This window comes from Sinohyriopsis cumingii, chromosome 5 (assembly GCF_028554795.1).
Source record: "Sinohyriopsis cumingii isolate HCF-2022 chromosome 5, ASM2855479v2, whole genome shotgun sequence".
Taxonomy (NCBI): Eukaryota; Metazoa; Mollusca; class Bivalvia; order Unionida; family Unionidae; genus Sinohyriopsis; species Sinohyriopsis cumingii.
In genome coordinates, this window is record NC_142965.1 from 27,873,652 (window position 1) to 27,898,641 (window position 24,990).

The 24,990-nt window shown below is 35.1% G+C and overlaps 1 protein-coding gene across 3 annotated transcripts in view; it reads right to left on the bottom strand.

The window, feature by feature from the left end:
* Window positions 1–9,202: 9,202 nt before the first annotated feature.
* Window positions 9,203–24,990, bottom strand: part of LOC149798845 (monocarboxylate transporter 12-like) — a 124,071-nt gene continuing 108,283 nt past the window's right edge. For all 3 annotated transcript variants that reach the window (XM_089957748.1, XM_089957746.1, XM_089957747.1), the window contains one exon: window positions 9,203–24,649. In XM_089957748.1, the coding sequence (XP_089813874.1) occupies window positions 24,483–24,649 (167 nt within the window). In that variant the 3' untranslated portion in view covers window positions 9,203–24,482. The remainder of the gene's footprint in view (window positions 24,650–24,990) is intronic.

The window sequence follows — 24,990 nt, forward strand, 5'->3', positions numbered from 1 at the left end:
TTCGTTCAAACGCTGTTGCGACTTCAGTTGCTGTTTGAGATGATAACGGTTCAGCCTCTTTGTATCTACTTTCAACATCTACGACAGTCAACGCGCATTTGTACGTTTGCGTATTTGTATGCATGCCATGTGGTAAAAACAAGCTATCTACCTGATGAACTTCGTTGGGTGTGCTGACATCAAACCGTCCATGTTGAATCGTTTTGGGACGTGAAAAACAAATTTGCCATATGGCCTGTTATGACAACCAATCTGCGGCTACAGCTCGTTCGACATTTGCTGAATCGACGAGTTTTTTAATTGCTGCTGTACCTCTCCAATATCCTCTTGGACTATAATAAATCGACTCCATTATGTAATTATTGGAGTTTAGTTTCCCGCTCCCAACACTTTTCTTTCCTTTTATCGCCGATCTTATCAACCAATTCGCTAGTGATTATCGTATGTTTTTATTCTTTATCGAACTGAACATGGGAATTAAGCTGACACCCGCGTTATGTTGTTGTTCTAGATCTTTATTTTTTTACGCGTCATCATGAACATGGTACTCTTGATCAATCGCATTTATCAGAAATTCGCCTGGTTGTGGTTGATATTTTTTTCGTCAAGTCTAATATCAAGGCGAGTTCCAGGACCACAATAAATATATCCTGGAAGATGTTTTTCCCCAGGATCCATGTTTTCCGAGTGCCTTAGCAATGTCGCCACCTTTTTTGCAAGAGGAATACTCACAAATTAATATTTTGTGTGCAGTATTTTACACATTTACCTGTAAGCATCAGCATGTTATTTCTCAACGTGGTTGCTCTCAGAAATTTTTTACCAGTGACTGCCTTGCATCTGACACAGTAAAAACTCATGATTATAAATAATATTATATTTGTATAATATGAACGTGATTGACATTCCAGCAAAACGTGAGCAAGCACAGGTCAAGCATCATCCAGTGTTACCAAATTCCATTGGATCTATTATAACTGGTCCATCTGGGTAGGGTAAAACACAGTTGTTGCTCAACCTGATGATGAGGTGGCTCAAATGTGACAGTTTATTTAGTAGCGCCATCCGTGGATGAGCAACAATGCTATAATGTTCTTAACGAATGTAATGAATCTGCAGCGGCTGAAACGATATTAATGAATTTAAACAGACGTCGATGAAGCGCCGTCCGTTGAGGATCTTAATGGGGATATCAACAATATAGTGGTTTATGATAATATCATGATTGACAAACAAGCAGATCCAGCCAAAATATTTTCACGGGGCAGATATAAAAACACAGATATCATTTACGTCACTCAGCGGTATACTCAGATTCGCAAAGTAATCAGAGATAACTTTTATTTTTTGGGTTATTTTAAACGGGGTTGATGCACAGACACTGCGAAATATTCACCAGACATTGTGTCCCGGCGGCATGGACATAAACAAATTTAAAAGTTTCTTCGCACATGCTCAGAAAACCCGGCATGGATTCATCACGATAAGTTTACACGATCCAGCAACACGTTATTGAATTGTTGTATAATGAACCAAGAAAACATTAACAAGATTATCTGTACGATCGAACAATTGCAGCAAGATGGTCTCGCAGTACAACTCGATGTTGAAAACAAATTAACGACGATTTTAAGATGATACAGCGACGTGAAGAGGGCAGATATATACTCATTGTTGAGTATGGATTTATCAAATTACTCCAACGTGAAATGAAATAGTCATTGGCAGGTTTACATGAACAACATGATATTGCAAAATGTGTTCCTTTGGCAAGTGCCATTGAGAAAATACGATCAGATTTTTTCTCGACAATATGAAACTCGAGCGTCTGTAAGTAAACGTGCGAGACAGCTAAAGCAAAACTTGTGTCAGGCTGCTTGCAATCCGCCGCTTAGATTTCCGCGGAAAATAGTGACGTCACAGGTACCAAAACAATTGAGATATTAAAATAATTTACAACAAAAAAATGTTTTTCAAAATATATTTGTATTTTTTTTTTCATCATAGTGTGTCTTTATGATCTGTCATACACATACAAACTAACTCAATTCTTCACCTCCCGTGCCCAATAAGTTACCGTCTTGGCCGGTTAGATGAAAATGTATTCGTGACAGCGTTGGATTATGACATCGTAAATAAACAGGATTAGTAGGCACCGACACAATCACATGACCCGGTGGGACAACCGGAGAAAAGCTTTAAAGAACATATCCCTGCTGGACCTGCCCTTGTAAAGCTTGCCCAGACTCGATACACACTAGATTTACAGAAATCGTCGATGGGATATTGACAGTACCCGACGACGCATGACAACCACCACCTGTTGGATTGTTGTTTTGTCGGAGAATATGTTGAGGGTCTTTTTTTCCATACTGCGACAATTTTCGGAAGATATTCGCCAGCTATATCATTAATAGTCTGCTTCATCTTATCAGAATCAAGCCCCAGTAGTTTAAACATATTCAATTGGTCTTTTTCAGTGATCTTAAAAACGATCATAAAATATTTTTGTTGATCGGGATCCTTTTCATGTCTGTCTACTGATAAACGTGAACCATCGCGACTCAGACATCCTAGATGTTCCATTGTAACATTCACACTTGATCTAATAAATTCATTAGGATATTCAAGTACATACTTCTCAAGCGTTTCTCTTAGTTCTCGCTGTTCTCTTTCGTACAACCCCGTGATCGCGCTATTTTTTCTCGTTGAATAAGTTTATTATCCAGATGTTGGAAATTCTCGAGTAGATCTCCATACTCTGTAACTAACCAGATATAAGGACGCTCTTCCGGTGAATAAAAATCATCGCGTTTTGAACATTGTGTTTTAATAATAGCTGGTGCTTCCAACGGCCATCCGGGCACGGTTCTGACCGACGACTTATACATGTCAGTGACGTAATTTGATGGCGCGGAATCCCCCGCCACTATTTCTACGGCGGCACTCAACGTTGGCTCGTGTACCTTGATAGCTATCTTTGATTCTTCTCCAGTTATTGATTTAATTCTACGTCGAAGTTAATCATTTATTTGTTCGATTGGATATGATTCTGTTGGAATGGTAACGACTTCCCATATTGGGACTTGCTTGTCATTTGTTAAGTTTTTTATGTTTAATCGCTCAGCATCATCAAGTAAATCAAAATGAGGCATGAGAAGCTTTGATAAATTGTCCCCGGCAGTCTCAGACCTTGACCATACCGCGCTCCTGGTAATTTTAGACCATGTCCTTTTTTAGGTGTTCATGCCATGTTCTGTTGCTTTTTTCAGTACCATGCTGGCAGCAGTTCCAACGGCACCAAGTGCAGCTGCTTTTTCAACAGCTGGATCCGCGGATGAAATTAGTGCTGGTAACACCGTTACGAACGGAAATATACCTCCGCTTTTTGTTGTGTTGCTGATCCCATTGGCAGAAAGATCAAGTCAAACACCAGTTCTTGGTTTATTGGCGTTATTGTAGTGTTTGAGCTGACGTTCAGTCAACAATAATTAATTGAGCCCTTCACAGTCGCTAATTTCAGAGTTCTTTTTCCCCATAATTATTCTCGATGCGGACTGCAGTTTTTAAATCTGACCAGATGTCAGAGTAACATTGACATGATGATATGACTTTATAATATCATGAATGATCTAATTACAGGTCGGTTGTGTTCCAATTACATGTTTGGAAAACACTTATATGTTTGGAAAACACTTACATGTTTTCAACGGGCGCATCAACAACTCGCATTCGTCTACCAATACCTTCAAACACCATTGTTTTTTTTTTTCTGACAATATAACAGCGACTGCTCTGTAACCACCAGCTTGAGCATGACAAACAATAGTTGGCACCTGTACGTCAACGACTGTCTGAATAAATCCAGATGTTCCAACGAGAAATAATAAATCGGATACAACGTCGAGAAATCTCGCTGACATAACTGCAGGCAGGAGTCGACATTCTGATCACGTCCCATAAATTTAATCAAACTATGATACGTTCGTGCAAAGTTATTTTGGTCGAAATTCAGTGTTATGTCTTCAAATTGCTATTATGTCCATTTATCCTCCACGAAATCGTAGATACCACCAATCTGTCAAAACACCATTGGGTTTGCTGTCTGATCGTTATACCTGGCGTCATGCTGAAATGCCACGAATATGTCATGGTGCTGAAAATTCCTCGCTTTGATGCGATCAGCCATGAAAATGTTCCTGGTGTGCCTGGAACTGTGTCTGTGGTCATTTGTCAGCCACGCCAGTGTTGATTTGCCACCGTTATCCATGAACGATAATAATCGTTCTTCTATCATCGACGAAGTCATCGTCGGCATCTAAAATGCTAGTTTTGTTAGTGTTACTTTACCAGCACTACCCCCACCTATCCCAGCACGCCAGATAACATCGTTGTCTGTGGCCTTTCGAACCAGTGCAACCGTATGTTTTGCTCCGAAGATAACTTTTCTAACATTTCTACAGAATTCAAAGATATGTGACAGTGGTATTACACATGAAAATCCACCCTCTGCGTTAACCTGAGATTGTCTTGCTGAAAATCCCAGGTTGGATTCTAGATTAACTCTCTGTAGAGTCGCAAAAGGAGAGGCGGGTCGAGGTATCATTCCAGCTAATTGTGGATTAACGGCGCTGACCAGCTCTAATTGTACCATGACATGCTGCCTATCGTCAGGGTGGTCAATAATGTCCTTCGCTAACATCATGGACGGACCGGCGGACCGTGAATAGTCATCGGAATATCTTGTAAGACCGATAATTGTCGTAGCAACATGTTATAGAGGCAGGCTTCGATTATTCTACCATCTATGATATATCTGGCACCGTTAAACAACGCCATAATACCATTGTTAACGAATTCACATCGTTCATTTGCTGCATATGTGGTATCATGATTTTTCACAGGTTTACCACGAATTTCAATAAATGCCTCGGCAGGCAAGAAATACCTTGATGTATCTTGGACTTGTAATACAATTCGTCCACGTTGGTGTGTTCTCGTGCTTCATAAGAATAATATTGATCATCACGCACATACTCATCCTTAAGTACTGATGCGTCCATAGCAAATGCAGGATCAGATACACGTTTGAGCATTTTCATTTGCTGCTGTCAAAAACGACGTTCCAACATTGATCAATAAGTAATTGATCAGCGACGACGACAGGACATACCACTACTCGCTATTAGGTTTGAGGTTGTTTATTCTGTCTCGGCAAAGGATTGTTTTGTCAGAGATGGAACGCGAGCTAATTCTTTTAACCGCTCATTTAGATCTTGATTTATTATTTTGCTGACACTTGGTGGCATCACTTCGGTGCTGGGCAGTTTTACTGGAATGATTACTTCGGTGCTGTGCAGTTTTACTGGAATGCTTCACATTCTTCTGTGGTTTTCGTCGTACTAATCGTGCGAGTCTGTATTTGATCGCCGAGAATGCTTTACTATCAACATCACCAATAGTGCCAATACCCTTATCATGAACAACTTCAATGACTTTCATACCATATGTTTTGCAATCGGGATGGCTTTTGAGGCTATCCTTCTAAATAAACCTTGAATAACATTACCGAGTCCACCTCCGTAGATGATTTTATAAACCGATAATCGTGAATTTATTACCCTGACGCCTTTAGGTCCACGTATAGCATTTTTTAATAATTGTGTTATTTTGTTATTGCAGATCTCGCTGATCACTATTATAATAATCGTTGGTAATTTCATCGATCAGTGCCCGATAGACGCTACTATTCATGACGCCATTGGTAAATAAATACTGACAAATAGTAGCTGCTTCATTGATGATTTCTTGGGATTGTTACCAGCTCGTCTTCCACCAATCAGAATTTCTAGTTGATCAACATCAGCGAGGATGTTATTGGGACAAAGTTTATCTTGAATCACCGATGATTCAGCAATCACATTACCACTTTGTGTCCTACGATGTCGATCGCGAGTGGCAAGGCCATTTCCTGTTGCTCCTTCAGGTGGTTCATCATGTGGATCTGGTTGTGGTTCTAAAGAACGCTACCGAGTGGGTATTTTACTCGGTTCTCCCCGTCGATTTTTTTCAGATAGGTTTTTCACCTGATTTTCTCTTTGCTTCTCCTAATTTTTCAAGATGACTTATCGTTTTTCTTGTTCTATTTCCCTTTTCAATTCTACTTTTGCAAAATATTCTTCTACTCCCCCAGAAGAAAATTTTGAAATCCTTATCATCACTGCTGACTTGATAAACATTGAAAGCAACGTGATATTTAAACCAATCATCAAGACTTTTCATACTTTTAATATACTGGTTTATATATGTTTCTTTTTCACGAAACTCAAATGCGGCAATGTCAAGCATTTGATCTGTGTCCTTAATAGAGGCAATACCTTCAATGGTAAATTCATCTATCATATCAACTCTATCATTTGGCAGTAGTTGAACAACTTCTGGTTGATCTTCTGCATCATCAGTCTCATGAGGAAATAATTCGATATCCTCTATGGGTTGTTGCAATGGTGGTTGAGCAGCAGCTATTTCAGATGGAAGTTCTCTGAGAATTGTCTTGGTTTCTTTTAGTTCTTTCTGCTATTTTTTCGGTTGATTTAGTGTTTGTTCCAATGATGGAAGAAGATCTTTCGTGGCTTTTGTGACTGGTTTAAATAACTGTTCTGTACCCTCTGCAAATTCGACATGAGCATCCTGCATTGTTTTAACTGTTGCTTGACAGAGTCATGGACTGGAAGATACTTGTTAATTGAATCAAATCATTGTCAAGCTAATTTAGCTGTATGAGATTCCATAGTAAATGCAGAATCACTCATCATTATTATTACAACAAAGATGTAATTACAGATCACTAAGTCAGTGGATATACAATGGTTTACTGTATTACAGTACCATAACGTAATTTTTCAGTAACAGCGAATTGCCGTAATCTCAATTATTCTCATAGTTTATACATTGCCCTGGTCATGTGGTTGACTGCACTAAAAAAAATACCTATGCACTATTAATAACATGAAGGGTTTCCCCACAACATGGTCATGTGTCTGATTGCGCTAAATACCTATGCACTATTAATAACTCACTGGGATTTTACAAGATAAAAATCTATAATTTTATACTAGTTCAAGAAATTTGTACCTGTTACATTAAATAAAATTTTTAAAATACTAGAATACTTGATAAATAAATTATACAATCTAAATGTTCGTGTATGTTTAATGTCTGTCTGTTTGATATTGTTATATATTTCATTTCAGCTGTATGTCTGAAAGAGTCCGAGGGCCAAAGTGGTTAAGGCATACAGACAAACTTTCAATCAGCTAGTGGAAACTACATCATGGGTTCGAGTCCAAAAAGTGACTATGCAACAGATGCTATTATAGTTGGGGGGGGGGGGGTGCCCATAACACATTGAAAAAGATTATATACCTAAATGGGTAATTGTAAACTTCTAAATATCTAAGCCAGGTGCAACTTGCCTAAGCCCTCCCCAAGCCTCAAAAAGGGCATTCATTTTAAAGTGCCCAGGATTCACTTAGGGGTGTATGTGCTTGATTACAAATTAACAAACTAAAATTCAGTCTGGACAGCCCTTTGAATCTCTAAAATTTTGTTCTGAACAATTATTTTGCACTTAATGATTCATGTGGGGTGTTCATGCACAATGGAAAAAGAAAAATATAACAATTACCCAAGATTTAAGAGATATCCAACGTCCTTCAATAGCATTTCCTTTTGCTATTTTTGTAGCCACAATTTGTTAAACCAGGTCCACATAATAAACCTTATCAGATTCACCAAAAAATCTCAACGAAGCCTCAAAAATGACAAACAACAGCCAGCCACAGTTTTTTTTACAACAATTGGTCACTAAAATGGAGCCTTGGATATTTTTTTAACGTCATTTTCACCCTATTGTTATGTCATGATTTGTTAATACTGTGAATAAAATATCAAATAAATATATTCACATTTTATAGCACATAAAAAAACATCATGATGTGTCACATATAGTTTATGTTACCATGCACTGGTCATTCCAACAGTTCCATGTATTCTTTTTAAGTCATTTTTTTCCCACCCCACCCCCATCCACCATTTTCTCTGCTTACCCCATCTTGATGTTACAGACTTAAAGATTCAAAATGGCTTTTCTTTAAAACTTAGAATCTGCAAGACACTGTGTATAGTCAGATGATAACATCTTCATTATAAATGGACTAAATGTATGAAAAAATGTGAGCTAGACACAATGTGCAAACATGACTTCCTAATAGAAACCTTTATCAGGTTTCCATTAGACTAGTTGTCACCAACAGTATGGCCTGAAAGTTATCTACAGCAGAAGTAAAGATAGTCTAAGGTCCGTTGATTACATATATGAACATAAAAGGAGACATTCAGAAGTTGTTTTTTGATTTATGTACTGTACTTTATAGATTATTTAAATAGTCACTTTTACGTGAAACTAATCTATTTGGGTTGAGTTTTTATGTACTGTTTCGAGTGCATCTAAAGGTGAATAGATTACGATTAGTTCTGATTGGTGGTTATTGTTTTACTCTGAACCTGATAAAATAATAATCATCAAACAGTCTTGCATGTAACATATCATACTGTACGACAAATTGGATGTCAAACCTTCAAATTCAATCCAAGTTGACAAGATAAGCAACCGAGAAGCTTCACATAAAAGTGGCTATGAAATGGTTGGTAAAGTATTAAATCATACACGAGGAACATGTTTATGTTGATGTATCTTAACAGTGGCTGAAGATGATAGGATAAAATAATTGGCATGGAATTGATGGGCTGAAGATGATAGGATAAAATAATTGGCATGGAATTGATGGGCTGAAGATGATAGGATAAAATAATTGGCATGGAATTGATGGGCTGCTTAAGATTAAAGAAACTTGTATCTCCATATGAAAAAGTATCAATACAATGATATAGATTCAATTGATGGCTTTACCCCTACTGCTATGCAATGCTGTGTCCAGTTAGGTCTTTTATTTAATTGGCCGACCTGAGGCTATACAACATCATATAAGTTTTATTATACCAGAGAGAGGGAACTGTAAAAGGGTCAATAACTCTCGTCTTTCTGCAAATCCTGGAATGCTTAGTGTTACAGAACTCAGATTGTATCTGTATGGTTTCATGCTGAACAGTAAGAAAAGTAAAGAATATTCAAAGCAACATGACAAATGTACTCTTTTATTTGTAGGTCATATACAATTCCTTGACCAAGGCATATATCCTGATTTATAACATTGTGCAATATAATAAATATCTACATGGAACAACTTCCCAAGACAAAGGATTGATTAAAGTGACAAACTGTATAGTCTTTGATTTTTATTTGCACACATCTTCTACCAATGGCAAATAAACCAGATATTCTTTACTGCAAATAGACTTTATTATTAATTGGCAAGAGTAATGGGCCATATGGGTGCTAATGATACATATATGTTACACTAAAAAGTAACACATTTCAAAGACTACTCAATACCATGTATATGTTGTACTAAATACATATAATGGGTGACATTGTAAAAAAAAAAAGTAACACATTTCAAAGACTACTCAATACCATGTATATGTTGTACTAAATACATGTAATGGGTGACATTGTAAAAAAAAAAAAGTAACACATTTCAAAGACTACTCAATAACATGTATATGTTGTACTAAATACATGTAATGGGTGACATTGTAAAAAAAAAAGTAACACATTTCAAAGACTACTCAATACCATGTATATGTTGTACTAAATACATGTAATGGGTGACATTGTAATAAAAAAAAGTAACACATTTCAAAGACTACTCAATACCATGTATATGTTGTACTAAATACATGTAATGGGTGACATTGTAAAAAAAAAAGTAACACATTTCAAAGACTACTCAATACCATGTATATGTTGTACTAAATACATGTAATGGGTGACATTGTAAAAAAAAAAGTAACACATTTCAAAGACTACTCAATACCATGTATATGTTGTACTAAATACATGTAATGGGTGACATTGTAAAAAAAAAAGTAACACATTTCAAAGACTACTCAATACCATGTATATGTTGTACTAAATACATGTAATGGGTGACACTGTAAATGAGATCATACAAATATTCAAATGTGTCATATTCCAGGTAACTTCAGGTGCTTCAAAATTAATTTCATTTTTCTATTTGTACTTTGTAAGGTGAGTGGCTTTTGCTGTGTGATGAAGTAATGTAAATAGTACTAAGGGCTTACAAAATATAAATTATTCATTTAATGCAAGATCTTTTATTTGTTTAACACTGTTACTGTAACAAAGATACTGCATAAAATGGAATAATTTCTCCAAGTCCATACCAAACTTAATCCACTGGGCTGTTTTTTATTCTCACCCATCTTTGGCATAATCTTAATTCTGACTTTATCATTGTTGCAAAAAGTAAATCTAAATATAAATGCTACGTATATTGCAATTTATTAATAATTTATTCATTAACATAATTTTAAAAATATGCTGAAGTGGTCCAATATTTTTTAATTTTAAATAAAAAGATGTTCATCTTACATAAAACATTCAACTTTAATATATACTACATGTTGCTTAATTGTATAAATATATACATGCATATTAATATTACTAAATCAAAATGAAAACTAATACAATTTTAACAAGAGTCAATTAATTATGAATATATAAAAAAAAATTAAATTCAAAAACATTCACAAGAATAAATTTCTAAAATCAATGAAAATTCCATGAACAAATGAAAAACTTTAGTCAATGTATTTACAATGCTTATATGCTTGGCAGTCAAATAAAGACTTCACAAAAAAGAAAATAATAAAGATATATCCTTATCCTAGATAACTATGAACATATCCTTCCATGTACAAGTAAACTCGATGAATACAGTTAATACAGTCACTGAAAACACTGATTGCACCACCTGTAAAATTCACAATACAGCATCAAAATCAACATTAAACAGAACAGAAATCTCCACATATGCTGAAATTCTACACACATGTAGTCCCAAGTTCAAAGTATGGCCAAAAAAGCAATTTTAAGATAGCTTGAATAAAACACATGGGTTATTGGTTTATTAATTGCGGTATATAACTACCTCAGCATCGAAAGTATTTACAGCTTACTAAAGTACATATCAGAAACAGTCACTGAAAGGCTGGCTGGAAAAATGTGTTGGCTGATGAAGAAAGGTATGTCAAGATGAAAAGAGAGGGAAACATGATGACAGTCTGTGGCTTGATATATTTAGTACACTATTTCTTTGCTCACACTATATTTTGTTATAAATCATTACAGTTTTCCTTGCTCACAATGTACATTTAGTAACCCATCATTACACTGTATCTCCTATGCTGCATTCAGTTATAGATCATTGCACTGTATGTCCTTGCTTACAAAGTACATGTACATGTATTTTGTGACCCATCATTACACTGTAATTCCTTGCTTATACTGTATTAGTTACAGATCAATACACTATATTTCCTTGCTCACACTGTATTTAAGATTTTCAAAAATATATGCATTATTGCAAAGGTCATTTTTTAAATAGAATTCTGGGATATTTCCATTTTTGCTTTTTCAGTGCCAAATTTAGAGTCTGAACTTGGGAATACCCTTGATGATGAGAAAAATGTGACATGCATGCCATCATCTCCACCCTACAGATGTATAAAATTAATAGTAACACAGCAAAAGAATGAGCTAGGTGCAATTTGAGTGGAATGATAGAAGTGTCTGCTAAGCTTGAGAAAGTGAGAAAATGGCAATAACTAAATTTCCACTTGACACTCCCCAAAAATGAATATCAATGCTTCATGATATATGTAGTGAGATAAATACACTTGCTTATAATATTTTTTGGATCAAAACTTCTTCAAAAGAACAATATAATATACAAGTTCAGTAACTTCAGATAAATCATAAAAGAAAACTAACTGACAACTTAGTACTTAGTATGTAGAAAAGAAGCAATATAGAGTGAAAATGTACACTGGAACAGTTAAAAGGTCAAATTATGAATTATAACTATGATTCACATGAGTGATATTGATCGGACATGTATAATACATATAAAAAATGTATAGTAGAATCTGAGTTGATGAATTCCGAAATATAGATGTGAGAGGATTTCCATGTGATTCACATGATTAATGTTGATCTAATACTTTTTTTAAAAAATGGAGAAGGGTGGCTCATTGCAGAACTTGTAAGCAATCCCAATTTTTATCTAAAGTAAATACATGTACAAAATTTATGTTGGTTTCAACAAAAGTATTGTAAACAGCACATATACAACCTATTTTTAATTGTCCTCTGAGTAGATAACTAAACTTTTTTGTGCAAAAACCATTTTTCTTTTTTCATAAAGCCCTTCAGCTTTGTCATTTTGGCCCTGAAAACAACAGGCTTATTCCTTACCCCAAGTGCAAGAAGTCTACACAGTCCTGAGATGCAGAACTAATATTATTGCGTTGAAATAAAAAAATTCTTTCTACAAGTAACCTTGATTAACAGCCTTCATTACAGTGCAAGCCATCCTCCAAGTTTGTTTGTGGCATGTCATGTAAAAATAAGATTTTTGTGCAGAAACCATGTTTTCTTCTTTCAGTCACAGTAATCATGACTTCTGACCTTTTGACTCCAAAATCAATAGGTTTCTTCTTTGCAACAAGTGAAAGCCATTCACAATAATCATGGAGAACTCTTGTTATTGTGCATAAACCATCTTTCTTCTTTCAGCCACAGTGAATTTGACCTTTAACCTTTTGACCCTTACCCCATGTGCAAGCTATACATGGCTTGGCAACTGTAGATGGTGCAGAACTCAAGTTATTGTGTTGAAACTGTCTGACTTCTTTCAGTGACCATGATATTTGAGCTTTCAAGCCTGGAATTGTTAGGGTTCTTCGTTACATCAAGTGCAAAAAATTCACAAAGTATGGTAACTGTACATGATGGAGTGGACAGATAAAAGTGGGGAAACCAACTTAGTAACAGATAGGTGGACAACATCAGAATACACTCCAGCTCATGCAGAGTGTATGAGAAACACATTTTAGAAATTCAGACACAGGATCTGGAATCCCAGAATGCTGTAGTAAATATCCTGTTTGTAACACCAGTGTCAGCTGCAAATGAGCCAAGTGAATATGCAGATGTTATTGATGTGTAAAGAATGGTCTAAGTACAATAAACACCTCTAAAATCTCAAGATGATACACACTTTATTGACAGTGCCATCCAACCATTTTGAGTATGCAGACAGCCTCTTTACTTAAAAATCGAGCATGGCCCCAAATAATTGTACTTTTAGGCTCCCTTGGAACAACCTCACCACCCCATTGTGGGTCCATGGCCCAGTCAGGTTGGGAACCCCTGCCATAGGATATTTCATGAATGAATGATGAATGCCTTATTTATGGCTTTAAAGATTCATTTGTGAAATGTGGCAGAAAGATGGGACCCCATGTTGTCTGCATACAATCACCCAGATATTTGCTGGTTAGTAATATGTTAAAAACATTTAAAGAAGATGATAGTGTGTTCACTGAATTCTGAAAATGTTGGAGCTAACAGCTCAATGAAGTTGTGTTACTTTGAAATAATGTGACCCTGTTACTGCATCTGATAAGAAATAAATTGGTGAAATGTATGTTTTTCTCTGCAGAAAGTTCTATGGAATAAAGTAATACTATATTCTTTAGAAAATGGAAAGGCATTGCATTTTTAGCGATGGAAGAACACAAAAATGGAAAGGCATTGCTTTTTTAGTGATGGAAGAACATAGAAAATGGAAAGGCATTGCCTTTTTAGTGATGGAAGAACACAGAAAATGGAAAGGCATTGCTTTTTTAGTGATGGAAGAACACAGAAAATGGAAAGGCATTGCTTTTTTTAGTGATGGAAGAACAATGAAAATGGAAAGGCATCGCTTTTTTAGTGATGGAAGAACAATGAAAATGGAAAGGCATTGCTTTTTTAGTGATGGAAGAACACAGAAAATGGAAAGGCATTGCTTTTTTTGTGATGGAAGAACACAGAAAATGGAAAGGCATTGCTTTTTTAGTGATGGAAGAACAATGAAAATGGAAAGACATTGCTTTTTTAGTGATGGAAGAACACAGAAAATGGAAAGGCATTGCTTTTTTAAAATGGAGCGGCATTGCTTTTTTAGTGATGAAAGAACATAGAAAATGGAAAGGCATTGCTTTTTTAGTGATGGAAGAACACAGAAAATGGAAAGGCATTGCTTTTTTAGTGATGGAAGAACACAGAAAATGGAAAGGCATTGCTTTTTTAGTGATGGAAGAACATAAAAAATGTGAGACAAACTGAATATGATATGAGCAAACAATTAGCAATTGAAGTTTATATCCAGAGTAACAAAGAATGGCTATCTGGGTGGGGTCTCCAACACCATCAGTTATAAATTCAACCTATAATTCATTAAACAGAACCACTTTAGCACAAACCACTTGACAGTCCTGCCAGATCTTATCCAAGGCTGAGCATTTAGCAATATTCCTTTGAACAAAATGCCCCAGATGTTTATAAACTTTTATAGACAGGAATAGATGCAACTTTCTGAACTACATTATACAAGGAGGGATATGCTGATAAACATGTTAATCCAAAGCCATCAATATTTCTGTTGGTTATTAGGACACTTTTTAATATGTAATTGGCTATACAATGGCAAGGAAATGGGAGCTAAAAGCCTATCCCAATGGAACACTGAATCTGGCCTGGTATTAAAACCTGTGGCTGGCTGAAAACCAGTCTGATGCGTGCTGAGATAGCTGTCTGTTTATATTAAAGAGACCAATATCAAAATCAATATAGAAATCAGCAGTACTAACCATGAACAAAAGGAAAATAAAAATAAAATTCATAAACAATTGCAACATTTTATACATGGACATGTGAAAGCTGAACAGGAGGAACAGGTGGACAAGATCTCATTCACCTGTTTTCACAACTGTTGACTATTTCATTAAGCCGACTTATGCAGGATCATCCTGCATAAGTTGGCTTAATTGTAAAAATATTAAACTCTCTTTCAAGGATAAAGGAATAATTAGCATACATAGACTCATGTCTCATAATAGTCCCTGACTCATAATCAAAGGCATTCAAGGCCTTTGAAAATTAGGTTTGCAGATGAAGCTTTGATTTGTGGTTTGCTGAGTCACGTGTCTTTCACATGAATTGAAATCATAATTAACACTAGTCTGTCTATAGGCCATGGGTTTCTTCACTCCCAAATTCATTTTTGGAAATGTTTATGGAGAAACTCATGTTGGGGTATTTGTTTTAATTCTAAGCTTGAAATACAAAACAATATTTTACATTTCATATAGCTTGTGGATAAAAATAACGCACAATACATGTAATACCACACAAATGATAAATGTTTCAGGTATATTAACATAGCAAAACAAGCACTTGTTAAATTCTATACAATCAAACATGTCAAACTTGTTTCCAAATATTTAAAAATATTAAATTTGTTAAACATTTTAAAAACAATTTTCTGACATGGACATGACCTTTACAAATCAATTAGAATAAAATAAAACAATTACTTAAAAGCAAGCATCTATAATTGGGCGAAAATGTTCTGATATTTAATTACAACAATGCACATAGCCTGAAATTGTACATTTTTTCAACAATATTTTATTCTTTTTGTTCAGCAATAAATTCCAAATTATTCATTTTAATGCTAAAGGTGTATTATTTTGTAATATATGTTTTTATATTGCATTTCTTTTACAAGTCCTTGTTTCTAAATCTGTTTCAGAAGCTATTAGCATTGTTCACCCCATGAAGTCAAATTTTACTGGGTGAAAGTCACAAGCTCTGCCTAATCTTGATGGCAACAAGTAACTCATGCATCAATAATTACCTTGATTAGCCATTACAACTGAGGCATCATGCAGTGCACTCCTCTAATTCCCATATCATATCTCGAGTGTGTGTGTGTGTGTGTGTGTGTGTGTGCGATTTGGATTTTTAATGAAACTTTAAAAAGTTTTCAGTCATATTGCTGCGATGTCTGCAGTGTGGCAGTTTATAGTGATGTCTAGCCCTGGGGCATCATATCACAGACATGTAGCACAATATCCCACCAAGTCACATTATCCTGACACCGGGCCGACCGTTCCTAACACTAACCTCTTAATGCTGAGTGCCAAGCGAGGCAGCTGTTAGTACCATATTTGTAAGTCTTTGGTATGACTCGGCCGGGGATCGAACCATATCATATCTTGATGCGTATAATGGGCGTCTATTTTACCTAATATCTTACTCTCAAATGGGGAAGCATGTTTTACGTAAGAACAAATAGGAGATAAAGATTTCTATCCTGCTCAATCTGATAAAAGGTTCAAGACAATAAAGATGCCTATATATCACATTCATTTGTAAAATATTAATCCATGTCAGTGTAACTATATTGTTTAATGACATTATTAAACAATTAAATAACACACACAAAACCTTGATAGTCATGTTTCTAATTTTGCTTTATGTTAATAAACTCATCTGATTTCATGTCACTCTGTAACTGTTTGCTCTGTGTCTCAAAAATTAATACTATTGATCAAATACAATTTTTATTCATTTATTAATTTTCTTTAACCTAGGCTGAAATCAAATATAACAATCAGAATTCAAAGAGTGTTGATGTTCTCTTCAGAGGCACATTTTGGAGATATCTTTTTCATGGCTATAGTTTGCTGCCAAGTTAACATTAACACATAGTGAAAATAAAATAAGTTTAGGTATGAAACTGGCAAATACATTTTTTTCTGGTAAAATAAACTTAGTTTTTAATTTTATTTTTCATCTTAAATCATAGTATTTGATATATTTATGTGACTATACAGTGGTAATTGCTTCACTGATTCACTGTGGTCTTTTCACAGTAATGATCATACAGTGGTAACTGCTTCATTGATTCACTGTGGTCATTTCAAAGTAATGACTATACGGTGGTAACTGATTTTCTGATTCACTGTGGTCTTTTCAAAGTAATGACTATATAGTGGTAAATGCTTCATTGATTCACTGTGGTCATTTCAAAGTAATAACTATACAGTGATAACTTTTTCATTGATTCACTGTGGTCATTTCAAAGTAATGACTATCCAGTGGTAATGGCTTCATTGATTCACTTGTGGTCTTTTCAAAGTAATGACTATTCAGTGGTAACTGCTTCATTGATTCACTGTGGTCTTTTCAAGGTAATGATTATACAGTGGTAAATGCTTCATTGATTCACTGTGGTCTTTTCAAAGTAATGATTATACAGTGGTAAATGCTTCATTGATTCAATGTGGTCTTTTCAAAGTAATGATTATACAGTGGTAACTGCTTCATTGATTCAATGTGGTCATTTCAAACTAATAACTATACAGTGGTAAAGGCTTCATTGATTCACTGTGGTCTTTTCAAAGTAATGACTATACAGTGGTAAAGGCTTCATTGATTCACTGTGGTCTTTTCAAGGTAATGATTATACAGTGGTAAAGGCTTCATTGATTCACTGTGGTCTTTTCAAAGTAATGATTATACAGTGGTAAATGCTTCATTGATTCACTGTGGTCATTTAAAAGTAATGATTATACAGTGGTAAATGCTTCATTGATTCAATGTGGTCTTTTCAAAGTAATGATTATACAGTGGTAAATGCTTCATTGATTCACTGTGGTCATTTAAAAGTAATGATTATACAGTGGTAAATGCTTCATTGATTCACTGTGGTCTTTTCAAGGTAATGATTATACAGTGGTAAATGCTTCACTGATTCACTGTGGTCTTTTCAAAGTAATGACTATACAGTGGTAAAGGCTTCATTGATTCACTGTGGTCTTTTCAAAGTAATGATTATACAGTGGTAAAGGCTTCATTGATTCAATGTGGTCTTTTCAAAGTAATGATTATACAGTGGTAACTGCTTCATTGATTCACTGTGGTCTTTTCAAAGTAATGATTATACAGTGGTAACTGCTTCATTGATTCACTGTGGTCTTTTCAAGGTAATAATTATACAGTGGTAAATGCTTCATTGATTCACTGTGGTCTTTTCAAGGTAATGATTATACAGTGGTAAATGCTTCATTGATTCACTGTGGTCTTTTCAAGGTAACCAATGATGGCTAAAACTTTGATGTGCTAAATATAATTACTCTGCTCTGTCCAGGTAAATTTGCTATTTACTTTTCTTGGAAAATAAACATGGTTCTTTGATTTAATTCATATCTTAAACTGTAGTATTTTATGTTTCTTTGTTAAAATAAAAAAAAGATTCAAGTTTGACTGACACTGTGTTTTAAAGATAATTAGTGTCAGCTAAAGCTTTGATGCTTAAAACATAATTAAAATGTATTTTCTTGATAAATGTTAGCTTGGACACTGAGATTTATTTCAGGGGTGTCATGACAGTCCAAACAAGTATAAATAATAAGCCTAAACTTTCGCACTGAATTCTGTATTTATTCTGAATCTGAACAAATATAGTAAAACTTATCAACTATGTACACTATTAAAGACATGCTAACCATCAATGTATATGCAGTGGTACATGATAAGAGAGCTGTTGGGAGAAGGTTCAATGTGGGAGACTTCAGTCAGGGAGTTGAAATAAAGGTGAGAGACTTCAGTTAGGGAGTGGAGATTAAAGACATATGAGAACATATAGTGACTGTTCTAGAGTGACAATGATGAGGAGGAATTTAATCTGATGCAACAAACTGAACCCCAACAATAAAGCAACCACGAAACCACTCTTTTAAGGGCCAACCAAACCATTGGCAAGATATACTTACATCCACTTTTTCTTTCATTCTTTTTTCATGTTATCTTTAGTAAAAATTATTGGTCATGACTTGGTGCCATGCACCGACAGAAAAAAAATGACCTGCAAAACAGTCAAGCACTAGTTTATTGTAAACAATTCAAATGTCATGTAACGAATGATGATCAATGCAATATCCACAATGGCTGCATATAATCTGTCTTGGTAAACGGAGAAAAATTATCAAGATTTTGAAATGTTTTATATCACATACACACTGAAGGTCATAATTAAGCCTTTTTTTCCCCATTGTGGGCCAAAAATTGAGGTACACATTGTATATCAGTGTGTAATACACAAAAAGATATGATACTCAGTCAGGTATAATACAAGTTACCTGTTGAGGGTAACTGATCACAATATACAGTCATTATTATGTACAGTTTACATTTGAAGAAACACATACAATCCTACTTTCAACTGCACTGGTCAGAAAAGGGCATCCTGAGTAGGCTAGAATGTATTCCTCTCCCTTCATAATGCATGCCTGGATAACTCACAAACCCACCTATAATGTGGGGTCAGGTATGATGCCATTTTCTTTCTTCTACAAAATATCACAAGCATTATCCCCTAACTGCTGAATGTGAAGATAACTACAATTAAAACTTGTGAATGAAACTTGCATGTTTTACTCATTTATTGTTGAAAAAAGTGTTTGTGTGATTTGGAATTTAAACGTAGCTTTAACAATTTTTCAGTCATATTGATATGATGTCTGCAGTGTGGCAGTTTATAGTGATGCCTAGCACTGGAGCATCATGTTGCAGACATGTAGTATGATGTCCCACCAAGTCACATTATCCTGACACCAGTCCAACCAGTCCTAACACTAACCTCTTAATGCTGAGTGCTAAGCAAGGCAGCTGTTAGTACTATTTTTGTAAGTCTTTGGTATAACTCGGCCAGGGATTGAACCCACAACCTCCCGCATCCAAGGTGGATGCTCTAACCACAAGGCCACCGGAGCTGTTGACAACAGTAGTTTGTGTTTCGAAAACTGAATCAGCATCATGAAATTCACAAGTTTTAATAAAAAATCATATATATTGTTCAGTTTCTTTACCCCCTCTCCTTTATTATACTCTGTACATTGTAAATATTAACATTTGATGACATTTTGATTCAAGAAAATGTTAGTGAGTACTATAAGAAATATATGCCAATTAAAATAAGTCTTGTCAAGAGAAATTTGTGTCTTAGTATTATCTTTCAATTTGCTGTCATTGTAATCATCATAAATGCTATATGCCCTCTTGTATCCAAATGCAGAAAATGTCAGTCTACTGTCACAGCTATGTAAACAAGTGTTTATGAGAACCTAATAAAAAGCCAACTGTGTTTTGATCTCTGATTTGCAAAAATGCTTGTTATATTGTTACAATCAAATAAAAATGGACCTGATTTGTATTATCATGTTAATTATGTCTTTTGTATCAGATTAAACAAAGGAGGTATAGTTAAAATATACCAAAGACATGTAAATCCTATCAGCTTAAGAACTAGTGGTCAGAGTAGTGTGTCAGATAAACGCGTTTCAATCGACCAACTGAACACCGTTATAAATATTATTGTGTTGGTAACATAATTAAAGTATATCAGTGGATTATCCTACGAAAGAGTAATCAAGAAAAGCAAGCAAAAAAAAGTCAGTGCAAAAAACAACTTTGTGTCACAGATATGATTCATTATGGAAAAGTGAGTTCCAAAGTTTGTAATGAAGTTAACATTCCCACACTGACACTCAAAGGTTTGCTCAGGGATAAGCAGAAACACTACTGCTTTTGCAATGAGATCACAGCATTGATATTATACTAATAGAATAAAAAAACATTTAGTTTTAACATTCATGGCTGTTGTTTCACGAATTAAATGTCTCAAGTTTTGGGAAAAAGAAACTCTTTTTATTGCGAATCAACAATAGCACTAGAAACATATCCATATTCACATGCAAGAAACAGTGACATAATATACGATTTTTTTCACACCTATGTGTTGAAACCTCTTGGATTGATGTTTTTAAGAATCTGTAAGGGGCTGGTTATCTTGAAAATAGAGGTAATTTATATAGAAAAGCAAACAACTACATTAGAAAAAGTATTTTATTTATAAAAAATTGCAGGGTTATTATAAAACAAGTATTAAAATATTAAACAGTACCACCCCTCATCTTCTGGTCAATTGTCTGGCCATGGTGTTATCTTAATTTTGCTGAGGTTCTTCATGAACTCCTGCCCTCAATTATACTCATTTTACTGTGGTGTGTGTTTTGGACCCCTTACGCACGAGTTATTGAGGGAGAAATGTACATAGCATGGAAGAATCTGTGCAGTCATAAATACAAATACTTAATCCATAAAGCATAAAATGTAGGTCACAGTAACCATCTTTGGCACTAAGGGTACTAAAGAGATATAGCCAACTGTCAAGTTCATGACTGGAACATAAAAAAGTACCCAATAAATGATCTTTAAAAACAAGTCTTCAACAAAGTCAATGAAGTAGAAAATACTGATCACAAATAAATCTTTCTACAATAAAAGATATAGAACTTGTCAAGATGCATCAACTCCCCAAGTTGGATAGTATGCATATTATGGTGGTCATGAGCAGCTACATGCAAAAACTTAACAATGAAAGTAAAAGATGAAATATAGGTCACAATAAGCTTCTTTTGATGTAAGGGTGTGGTAGAAACATTGATGTATATATCATCATTGATTTCACAATTCTAGCACGAAAAGTGTCTGAGAAATAAAAATCAAATACAAAATTATACCCAAGTCAGTTAAGCATGAAACACAGACATAATGGTCTACTTCTAAACTTAAAACACAAAACTAAACCCAAATCATTGAAGTCATATATGGGTTACAGTGACCTACTTGTGTGATGAGGGTGTAGCACTTCCCAAGATGCACCATCTCATGAAGTGACATGGTTCCAGACAGAACAGTATTTATAAAGTTTGCAAATAACCTGACCAAAGTTATTCAAGATTATACAACTAATGTACATGTATGTACCAGGGCAACCCCTCACCAGGACGAAGGGTGCCATAAAACCCACTCCAAAATGCTGCTCAGAAACAAGAAAGAAAAAATGATTTCAACTCAGTGAGGCTGTATACATGTAAATACTTGTATCTGTACTGATGATGATGCTGGGCTTAGTTCAACAGCTTACCTCCTTTTTCTAAAAATAAATCAGGGTGACAATCAATGTACACTTGAATAATATTTAAAAAAAAGAACAAAGAAGAAAAACATGACTATGCTACCAGTTTCCAGTCTGACTGCATGATTTTGATCCCATCTGTCATCTGTTCAAAATTCCAGTTTTCACTACTTGAACTTGACCTTCTTACACTAGCAATGAGAAATGTAATTATGAGATCCTGAGCTAAAAAGTACTCATCACTTATTTGCAGTGATCAGCTGTCTCAGAGTACTCATCAGTCATTTGTAGTGTGATCAGCTGACTTACAGTGCTCAACATTCATTTGTAATATGATCAACTGTCTCAGAATACTCATCAGTCATTTGTAGTGTGATCAGCTTTCTCAGAGTACTCATCAGTCATTTGTAGTGTGATCAGCTGACTTACAGTGCTCAACATTCATTTGTACTGTGATCAGCTGTCTCAGAGTACTCATCAGTCATTTGTAGTGTGATCAGCTTTCTCAGAGTACTCATCAGTCATTTGTAGTGCAATCAGCTTTCTCAGAGTACTCATCAGTCATTTGTAGTGTGATCAGCTGACTTATAGTGCTCAACATTCATTTGTACTGTGATCAGCTGTCTCAGAGTACTCATCAGTCATTTTTAGTGTAATCTGTCGACTTAGAGTAATCAGTCATCTTTTGTGATCAGCTGACTCATCAGAGTATTCAGTCATTTGTAGTGTGATCAGCTGACTTATAGTGCTCAACATTCATTTGTAATGTGATTAACTTCAGAGTACTCATCAGTCATTTGTAGTGTAATCAGCTGACTTAGAGTAGTCATCAGTCATCTTTTTTGTGATCAGCTGACTCATTCGAGTCTTCAGTCATTTGTAGTGTGATCAGCTGACCTATAGTGCTCAACATTCATCTGTAATGTGATCAACTGTCCTAGAGTATTCATCAGTCATTTTTAGTGTGATCAGCTGACCTAGTGGATGACATAGATAAGTGAATTGCACATGTAATAAAATCTGGCCTGTGAAAGAAAAGAAAACTTCATTTACTTTTCCTTCATGGACTAGAACAGCAAAACATATAACAGTAGTGATATCTCCACCCCACCACAACCTAAATTTAGAGTAAAATGAAACCTGCAGAACCACCTATCCAAAGGCACATGCATTTGGTAATTTAAAGATTATATAGGTCACCGTTTACAATATTTGACTGAAGTAAAGAAGTTGTATATTTAAAACTCTCTTTACTTTTGCTGCCTCATAATAATGTGTGACATTTGTAGTTAGAAACTTGTAACCTGATCTTTTACTGGAAAAACAGCCAAGGATTATAAACTTTACACAATAAAAAAAGACTTGTTCTATTCCAATTATGAAATATACAACTTCCAGGAGGTGTATATTGCCAAGCACAGTTGAATTTGTCTTGAAAGACCACATTTTTTTCCAAGAAGCACCATCTCTTAAAACAGGTGGTCTCTCAAAATAGATTCTAACACTATATAATTAACCACAGTGGCCAAACTGGGGGGTCAGGTTGGTACCATTTTGATTTAATTCTATTTCAATATGACTTTCGATTCAAGATGAGTAGCAATAATATTTTCAAGATGGCCACTCTAGTGGTCATACTGGATGTCCATGCAGAACTGTTCTTAAGGAGGACCAACTAGACACCATATACAGTCTCGCAGTGAACAACCCATGTCAATATGACTTTCCACTCCAGTGAAAAAGTGATATCAAGACTCTGAAGATGGACACTGTAGCGACCATATTAGAAGACAGAGCAACATCCTTTTGTTTAGGACAACTCGACATCATACAAGCTCTTGGAGTGAAAACCCCAAGTTAACAGGATTTAGTGAAGTAGTGATAGCAGGATTTTCAAGATGACTGAGAAGAACAGTTTCATTTTAGGACCAAGCAGACCATGAGAAGAATGTGTGAATAAAGATTCATGGCAATAGTTTACCAGAAGTAACAATAGATGGATGATCAATGGACAACAGGACATTCCATAAGTTCTTCTGGTCTATGACCATCAGGGTTAATAGTTTTGTGCACTGCAAATTGGGTCTATTAAGAAAAGTGGTCTCTCACAGAAGTGGCCTTTCAAGATGGGTGATCTTATGGCAGTGGTCTCTCAAGACAAATGGTCTCTCATAATGCCTTTCACAATTTGTTTGCTGCAAGAACATAATTCAAATGGTACAAGATTGTTTTTAGAGCAATGTTTTACTTCATTTAAGGGGTCCTAAACATGAAAGATACAACTTTCTCAGTGGACCTACTGAACAAAAGTTTGTTGAAATCACCATGAGAAGCTTCAGTTGGTTACCATGGTATCCATCTCTAAGGCTTCAGTTGGTTACCACGGTATCCATCTCTAAGGCATCAGTTGGTTACCACGGTATCCATCTCTAAAGTATCAGGTGATCTGTTCTTGACGATGCATTTTCTTACCAGAGGGATAAAGTACAGCATGATGCCACTGACAGCAACCACTATACCTGCTGCCAGGAAGGACAAATCATAGCTTCCAGTTGCATCATACAACCAACCTGAAATTGGGAAATATAAACAAACAGGTTAATTCACTTTCCTTGCAAAAGGACAATATTTGCTTCTAACAGAACTATATTTTCATTAAAAATAAAACTTATATGCAAATCAAAATATTAAAAGCAATCTCTTTTATAATGATGCAAATCAGCAGAAAGTTTACAACAGACTATGTCCAGTTTTACATTATCATGTGACCAGTATGTGATTCTATTCAAAATGGTGACTGTTTATTTGTATAACCGTGCCATTTGAATCTAATTTAATTGCTACACAACTAAGAACAATGTTGAAAATGAAGAGCTGAGAACAATGTAACATGGAATAATATTCAGTTTTC